At 49.6% G+C, this 8,821-nt stretch overlaps 1 protein-coding gene across 1 annotated transcript; it reads left to right on the top strand.

Annotated features, from left to right (window-relative positions):
- Positions 1 to 1,491: 1,491 nt before the first annotated feature.
- On the top strand, positions 1,492 to 5,977 carry etaa1a (ETAA1 activator of ATR kinase a). The gene is made up of 6 exons (XM_005748574.1): positions 1,492 to 1,821; positions 2,323 to 2,454; positions 2,548 to 2,618; positions 2,712 to 2,824; positions 3,568 to 4,994; positions 5,106 to 5,977. Exons 1-6 carry the CDS (start codon positions 1,665 to 1,667, stop codon positions 5,210 to 5,212), a joined length of 2,007 nt encoding a protein of 668 aa, XP_005748631.1. The 5' UTR covers positions 1,492 to 1,664; the 3' UTR covers positions 5,213 to 5,977.
- The last annotated feature ends 2,844 nt before the right edge of the window (positions 5,978 to 8,821 follow it).

Here is an 8,821-nt window from a genome sequence, read left to right as displayed (position 1 = left end):
ATGTATTCATGATTTGAATCCTGGGTTGTGTGAAATCCCAGAAATACACCTTAGACAAAGTGAATCTGTGAACCGTGTGTTAGGTTATGTTGTGCTGATCCTCGGGTTGGGGGACTTGTGTTCATACTGGAGAGCAAAATTAAAACCAAGATGGACAAAAACAGTTCAAAGCCATCAGGAGGAGAAACGAGCGAAAGAATCAGGTAAGCAGATGTGTGATTGGATAAATAATCAAGAATATTCCAGAGTAGAAAAGAGTGTGTAAAAGGCTGTAACTACTGCAGGGTTTACAGTGTGTTAGATGGAGGAGTTGGACATTATTGTTGGGAAGAACACAAAGTTCCACGCTGCCTGTGGTGTCATTCAGTGGTGCATCATGGGTAATCTCAGTCTCTCGCTGCGCGTGCTCCTGTGACTAGCCAGCATGTCATGGAGTGGATGGGAGGTGTTATCCATGATTGTCCTTATCTTGGACAACATCTGCCTCTCAGACACCACCCTAACCATCCAGCTCCATCCCCACAACATTACTGGCCTTATGGATCAGTTTATTTAGTCTGTTGACGTCTGTGACTCTCAACCTGCTGCCCCAGCATGCAACAGCATAGAGGATCGCACTGACCACAACAGAGATACAACAAGATAACATTAATTAGTAGTGATAGTGAAAACTTCTGTTTACGTTTGTTAGTCACTTGATGATTTATGATGGCTGTTTGTTGCATACACAAACAGAAGCAGACCCCGAAGGTGGAGGTGGAGGATCCATCAGTGCTGCTGGAACAAACCTCCATCCTCCTCTGCTGTGACTCACAGCTGCTCCGTGTGTTGGTGGGTTTTATGCAGAGTCTGAATTCAGATTCATCACAGAGAGCAGCACAGCAGGGGGTGATGCACTAATTCTTCCTCTGGGGGATCCGAGGAGGAGGAGGAGCGCTGCAGCTGCAGACAAAAACACACACGAGTCTATCTGACTCTGATTTAATGGAGATGTATGGCTCCTGTGCCTGTCTGAGAAGAGCCCTCTGCACCTGAAGGGCTGGTGGTGTCGGAGTAATAAAGGCTGTGAAACGTGCAGTGATGTGGTGGTTCTTCTCACCTCTGCTGCTTTAGAGCTGATTCAGAAACATGAGTGTCACTTTATCTCTCATTTCCAGACCTCTGATTCCAGAGCTGCTCGAGCCAGGAATGAAGAAAAAACTAACTGCAGGGTCAAATTTCAACGTGTTATTATATCATATAACCGCAACATAAGAGATAAATCTACAAGAGTCTAAAGTCACTCTTTCATGTTTTAACTTTAATAAGGAATAAAATGTAGCATTAATTCAAATATACGTATAACTCTGCCACTCAAATTAAAATCTGAATACTTAACAAAGTTTTAAAATACTACTTAAGCCTATCTATGTAAAAATGTAAAAAAATAAAAAACAAAACAAACATAAAATAAAAGTAAACACTGCAATGTTCAGTTTCCGCATAGCAATGTTGCTCTTGAACGCACCACCGCAGGGAACTCTGGGAAGGAGAAAAGATGGCGGGACGTTCAAAACCTCGGCGGGGCGTCCGAATTTACAGCCTGAAAAAGTGACGCTCAAAGAGCCATCCAGCGACACGAACCGTGGCTGCCCCGGCTCTCACCCGGAGCTCGGGCGCTGACCATGAGTGGAAGCCGGCTTAAACTCGGCCCTTTGGCCGCTGTGATGGGCACTCCGCTGGAGGAGCAACAGGCGGCTAAACCGAGAGCAAACCGCCTGAGCAGGAGCTCCAGACAGAGGCTGGGATCTGAGCAGGATTCCCCGAGGAGCCAGCGGGCAGGTGAGCAGCACCTTTCTGTGCCTTTAGTGTCGGTTTACCTCCTCGAAGCCGTTTTCTGTGACCGAACAACCGCTCTCCTGTTTGGACAGCGCGACACGCCGAACTACATGTAAATATCTGCAGATTTAAGGTTTTCTGAAATATTTCACTAAAAATCGTTTTCTGATTCGGAATAAAACGTGTGTACAGCCCGGAGAGCTCACACTCTGCAGTTCGGCTAGGAACAAGTTCCTCAGCCTGCAGCTGTGTGGCTAAAAACCAAACTAATATAGTTGTTATTGAACTAACCTCTGCCTAAACATTTGCGTTATTGTATCTAAAACCACATTAAAAGCTTTGTCTGCAGGTTCACACAGTGAAACCCCACCATCACACTAACAGAGCGCTAACGGTGTCAGTATCCATCACTGCCCCTCGGACCAGATTAATAGACGCTACTTTAAACTTCAAATGTGAGACGTTTACAAAGCTGACAGAGATGATTTTCATCCTTTGGTCCAGAGTTTAAGACCCCCACCAGAATCCCCAGGTTCAGACATACAGGAAGTGTCTGCGGCGAGTCTCCGCACAACGAGTCCGACTTTCAGCAGGACATCATCTGGGACGCCACCTCCCCTTCGCCAAACAGACGCGGTAACGCGGAGTCAAATTTGCTGCTCTTGTCTGTGTTTAATGCGCTTTGTTCCACGCTGGACACGTGAACTGTGATTCTCTCGTTGTCTGCAGGTAAAAGAGGAAAAACGCGCCCAGCCGGAGCCGTGAGCATCTCGGAGATCGTCAACAGGATTGCTCCAAAGGTCAGAAACCCCCAAAACAAACACACCAGCCACGGGTCGCAGCAAAAAGCATCTTGCTGTTAAAGCTAACGATCGACTGTACTGACTTTGCAGCACGGCAGACCTGAAGACACGGACCCGACGTTACAGCAGTGGATCGGAGACAGCGCCGCCATCCCCTGCACGCCAGACGTTCAGCTGCCCAAACCCAAGAAGAAGTCCCCGAGGTGGGTTCAGCTCAGGAGACTGGCGGGAACGAGCCTCAGACGGCACGCTCCACCCCGCCGATGTAGACTCGGTGTGCCAAAAGAGGAATTACATCTGTTTTTATTCTTTACTGAAAGTAGAAAATCAAAGAGAGACACGAGACAAAATGAAAGAGAAACTTAATGAGAAAAAATAAAAATAAGTTAATTTAAGGTTTGTAATAATACAAAAAAGACAGCACAGCCCCTCTGCAGGCTTCCTTAAGTTGGCCAATCAAAAGAAGGGTTTGGGAAGGGCCTTAAAGAGACAGGAGCTAAAAGAGCCGGTTTCAGACAAAGGAGGATTATTTTGAACGGTGGTTCATGCAAAGCTTCTCCAGATAAAAACACAAAGCAGGAAGTTTTAAAATGATTTGGCTGCAGGTAGAAGGTGTGACTGTGAACTGGATCATAACACAGAACCAATCAGGAAACGGCGCTTTGCTCACGGCCCGAGACCAGTGCACACGGCCGCTACAGACGGAGCCATGTTCACATCAGATTAGATTATTGATCATTAACCTCACAAATACTACGACAGGCTTAGTGTTATTTACAGAGGTCCTCGATAACAGCGGCGGTTCAGCTGCACAGGTGTGAGGAGCTCTGACGTTGGCCTGACAGGAACACGTCCATCGTCAGCAGGTCTCGGTCCATCACAGCACATTTACTGCATGTGAGTCTGGTTCCGACTCTCGGTGAGCTTACGTTTCGTTCTGTTGCAGACCGAACGCCGTCGATGACCTGCTGAAGCTCGCCAAGCAGTTTGACTTCAACATGTTTCGTCAGGATGAGGAGGAGGCGGAGGACGTGCACCAGCAGAGCCTGGAGCTCCTGTCCGAGGACATCCTGGATTTCGAGAACGGCCTTGAGATTGAAGTTTCTCCCTCACTCCCTGGAAGCCGTCTGCCTGCTGCAAGCGTTGTGGCGGGGACGGGCGTGCAGCTTCTTCCAGATCAACACATGGACGACGATCTGGATTTCCTCTTCGATGGGCCGACTCAGTACGTGAGCGGGAACCTGAGCCAGGCCTCAGCTCAGTCACAGGTCAAACCTCCCAGAGAGGCTTCTGGGAAACCGTCCGTCTCGTCACGCGGCCCCACTTCAGCCGTTTCCACGCCGCACGGCAGCGGCACGTCAGCCTGCAACGACTTCCAGGATGACTGGGGAGACGACGACCTGCTAAATGACTCTTTGGTGTTAGAGATGACGCAAAATCCTCTGAAGTTCGCTTCTCCGAAGCTCTGCTCGACCCAGAAACCTGCCGGCCAGGCGAGATATCAGAGGGAAGCTGATACCGCCGTCGGGCTCGGCCAATCTGCCGCACCCAAAGTGGAAAAGGAAAACGTCAGGCCGAGAGCGACGTTCCTCCTGGAGCCTAATCCTGCTTTCTCTGTAGACAGGATCCAGAACGCACGCCGTGAGGTGGGCTACAGCTCGAATCCCGCCGGTAGAGACGCTGTGCAGGGCGGGGCTTCGTCTCGGCATGCCCGGCAGACCTGTTGGTCCAACTCGGTGAAGCTGGATCTGCAGAAACCGCCGTCTGACCAAAAAAGGACTTCTGCCGGGACCTGCCGGGCTGCAGCATCACAGACTACAAACGCTCCAAACTTCCCACAGAAAGCTGGAGTTTCCTTCCACAGCGCGCCGCCCGCCGACGGCAATTTCTTGGATGACGACCTGGACGCTTTCTTCCTGTCAGAGCCGGTCTGGGACGACCTGGCGGACGATGAGCTGCTGTGTGAAATGTGTGAGGACCTGGAGAGCCAGATCCAGGGCGTGGCTGAAAAACGGGCTCCTCTGATTGGTCAGATTCCCAACCAGAGCGCAGCTCTGCGGCCGACTGGCAGAACCGGACGGGACGACAGGATCCTGCAGCCGGAAGCTCCTCCCCCCACAGGTACGGGCAAAGCAGCCGGCAGCTCATTGGCCGGTGGTTCTGCCTCCAGCGTCGCCGTAAAGGTGAACGAGACTCTGAGGTTCACGGGAAAAAAAATGGTGTCAGGATCCACGGTCGAGTCGGCCTGTCTGCAGGCGAGCAGGCGGGTGCAGTGGACCGCCGCGCTGCAGAGAGCGCCGCAGCAACACGCCATCAAAGACCAATTCGCCTTCAAGAGGCCGACCGACCCGGTGTCCACGGCGACCGACGACGGTAAGAGCACTATCGGTCGTGGTGAAGTGAGCTGCGTGTTTGTAGGTGTGAAGCGGTTCCGTGGCTTCGGTGCTGTTTGCGTGACTCTGACCGATTTCTCGCTTTCTGCAGTTCGGGGGAAATGTTCGCCCGCGGAGATCGAGCGGAAGAAGCAGCAGGCGATGGAGAGGAGACGGCAGCGACTGCAGGCCGCTCAGAGCCTCCGAGATGTGACGTGACCGACCCGCGGGGATGAAAGCTGGCGGACACGTGGGCAGCAGCTGCTGCTCTGATTGGTCCGCCGAGGGTGACTGATGGTCTCTGTGTTGGTGTGTAGCTGACGTCACTGCGTGTGTTTCTAATTGTTTCTGTATTTTTGGTTCACAGTAAAATATCTGACGAACTTTGGCGTCCGATGTAAAACTAAAGGTTTCAAAAGGATGTAGCTTATCTGCACGCCAGTGCGCGAGGCTCGCGCTGCATCACAGCGCCGCCGGGCTTCTCGCGCTCGCCGTGTTTTTACCTGCGCAGGAAAACATCGTGTGGACAATCGTTATCACAGACCCAGAGAGAACTGAAACCATCCGGCTCATTTCTACCTGCTGAACTCTAAGTCAGACTCACACCTGAGCAGGTGATGCTCAGGTGGAGGCCTGAGGCTCAGCTTCCTCCTCCACCTCTGAATGCTAACAGACGGATGAACAGCCAGCAGCTATGAAACAGCAGGAAGTGACACGCGAGGGGAAGTAATCCCCACAGACTGTCTGGGGAAGCCGACCGGAGAGTCTTCAAACGCCGGGAGTTTAGTTCCCTCGACTTCAGCTTTTAACATTTGTTCACATTTTATTGAAACATTTTCCTTCGCAGACGGACCGACGTGTGCGCGCTGCAGGTTTGACCTGCAGATTAAACTGGGGTCCATTTTTAATGTTCCTGTTTCTGTGTGAGCTCTGCTCTGTTCAGATCTGAATCTGTTCAAGTGCAAAATAATAAAAATAACAAAATAAACTGAAATGAGTAAAGCTGCTGTTCTTTTAAAGGGGAAACTCATCACTGTGACAAATGTTTCAGAATAATCAGAATCAGAATACTTTATTGATCCCTGGGGGAAATTATTTTTTGTTACAGTGCTCCATTATAAACCAACATTAAGACAAGACAGACAATACACTAAGAATAGTACAATATATACATACATAAGTCACTCATAAATATCAATCAATATAATAATATCAATGAACTGAATCTGAAGCACTGATCGATTAATCGATGATAATTATGAAGTAATTAAACGCTTCATGGGGAGTTTGTAGAACTTTTATGGACCCTGGTGGGTTTTTAATATGATTAAAAGTTATTAATGCATTCAGTGAAATTAAAAGCTTTTATTTTGGCGAGTGCTGCAGTCACCAGAATAAACGTCCTCCTGCTGAGCCCGGCCTCGCACTGATTGGCTCAGGCCGACCTGCTTCACGCAGTGGTTCAGCTCGTGTCTGATGAACAAGCGTGACGTGAAGCGGGACGAAGCTCCTCCGGGCTTCCTGTTTGTGAGCATTAAATTTCCTTTTCCGACAGCTGGGAGCGCAGCCCGCCTCCGCCTCTCCCAGCATCCACCTCTGTCGCTGCAGCCCTTCGCTACATCCATGAACCTCCCCTGAGCTTTTCCTCCTCTTCAGTCTGCAGCTCCATCACACAGCGGGCCTCACCTCCATCTTTAAACCGTCCCGTTTACTCTTGCTCTTCTCCTTCTGTCACACTTGTCTCCACCTGCTCCACCCTCTCTCATTAGCGTACTCGGTCTCTCCAGGCTCTCCTCCACCTCCCCTGTGTGGGGTTTCTGTGTTGTTGTGGGCTCTTTGCAATAAGGCGCACCGTCAGGTGACTGCTGTGAATCAAAGTGAACTGAAAGCCTGCTGATGGTGATTTCAGGGCCAGGTGATGTTGGAGGTGGTGGTGAGCCCGCTGATGTCGTCCTACCTGCTGGTAGTACGGGTCGGCACCTGCACAGGTAGTCCAGCTCCTCCAGAGTGGAGCGTCACAGGAGGGTCTGCGAGGGTGAAGGAGAGGAGCAGCAGGGCCGGTCTCTGCAGGAGGAGGATAGTCGAGTGCTCCCATGATGCTTTTGAGCCTCTGCAGACATCAGTAATAAGTTTTGCAAGAAGCGAGATAAGGATGGGGACGTTTGTCTCACAACAAGAAGCCGTCTCGTCTCGTCCTGATTTCTTCTCCGTGAAGCACTCGATCGTACTGGTTTCACAGGGAGTACCAGTAGGATTACAGGCGATGTCATCCGCAGGTCAGCTGTCCCAGGCGGTCGGCTCGGGCTCGTCGGCTCTCTTCATTACCGGCGTGGCAGCTGTCTGATGGAGCTGATACCGTGCAGCAGGTAAGCTGAGCCTCGTTATCAGCAGACAGGTGTGTAACTGTAGTCGTGCGAATCGCCGGCTCACAGACCTGTGATCTGCCTCGCTGCAGTCACGTGACCTTTGCTCTCACTACTCTCTGTAAGGGGAGCTGACCACAGGCTGTGCTGGACGCGTGCAAAGTTTAATTATAAAGTCTTTCCATATGAAAGGTGTCCGTCTGTGGTCGTCTTCGGCCTGCTCGTTGGACAGAGCTGGCTTTATCTGCTGATGGCTGCACACAGGGCTCAGTCTGATGATCCCTACCAGGAAGAGCTCTCCTTTAAAGACTTCGGGGCAGACGTAGTAACACTGGGCGCCAACTGCAGAGATATCTGGTCTGGGATACCCCACTCCCACCAGGAGGAGCTGGAAAAGCTGTCATTTCTCACTTTGGTGTTTCCCAAAGTTTAGTGTGGCTGCAGAGCTGCCACGTGACGCTCCGGACTCCTACACCGACGTACCGCTGCAGCCGACACAGGCCTGCAGGTGAAATGAAGTTACCTGAGAATGACTCTGAACTCTGGATGACCCCCTCCTCAACATTAATTATTCCCATTGAGTCAGAGAGGATGGAGACAGGTGAGAGGAGCTGATAAAGAGCGGGGCAGGTTTCCCTTTAAAGACGCTTCCTTGTGTCAAACAAGTACCGAGTCATTAAAACCGTCGAACAGCGGCGAAGTCTCCGAGATCGAGTGGATGCAGTCAGCTGATTCTGGGCTCTTTGAAACAGAACTGATTTAGATCTTTGAGCTCACTAAAAACGAGAGAAAACACCATCTAACAGCAACAATAAATCTATCAGAGCTTTATTTCAGAGTAGCATAACCACGCTACCATATGTCATTTTCTTCTGGAACCGGCTGTCTGATGGTCTTATGTGGAACAAAGTTTGGAGACTCCCCAATCAGTTTTTAATTACCAACAAAATTAAAGATGATGCTTATAAATTCATACACAGAATTTACCCATCTAAAGATGATCTTCAAAGCAAATTTAAATTAGACATTGATACAAACTGTAGCTTTTGTAAAACTTGCAACGAATTTACTAGAATAGAATAGAATAGAATAGAATAGAATAGAATAGAATAGAATAATCCTTTAATTGTCCCACAAGGGGAAATTTGGTTGTAACAGCAGCCAGAAAGACACACACAAACAGGACAGAAACATACATGATTTTTCTTACATATTTACATTAAGGATAATGGTTACTATAAACAGAGTATTGTACAGTTATTAAATTAAATAAAAATAACTACAGATAAGAGGCAAACTCAGGTTGTTGTGCGAACCGGTTGATTAAATTATTGCAGTTACAGCACAGATGTAAACATCTGTTTGTTGGGAGCAGTTCTGATTGTACAGTCTGACAGCTGCAGGGAGGAAGGACCTGCAGAAACGCTCCTTCATGCATCGAGGATGCAGCAGTCTGTCACTGAAG

This window comes from Pundamilia nyererei, unplaced genomic scaffold (genome assembly GCF_000239375.1).
Source record: "Pundamilia nyererei isolate P.nyererei 1_Seehausen unplaced genomic scaffold, PunNye1.0 scaffold00225, whole genome shotgun sequence".
Classification (NCBI taxonomy): domain Eukaryota; kingdom Metazoa; phylum Chordata; class Actinopteri; order Cichliformes; family Cichlidae; genus Pundamilia; species Pundamilia nyererei.
This window is presented reverse-complemented; position numbering and strand designations above follow the sequence as displayed.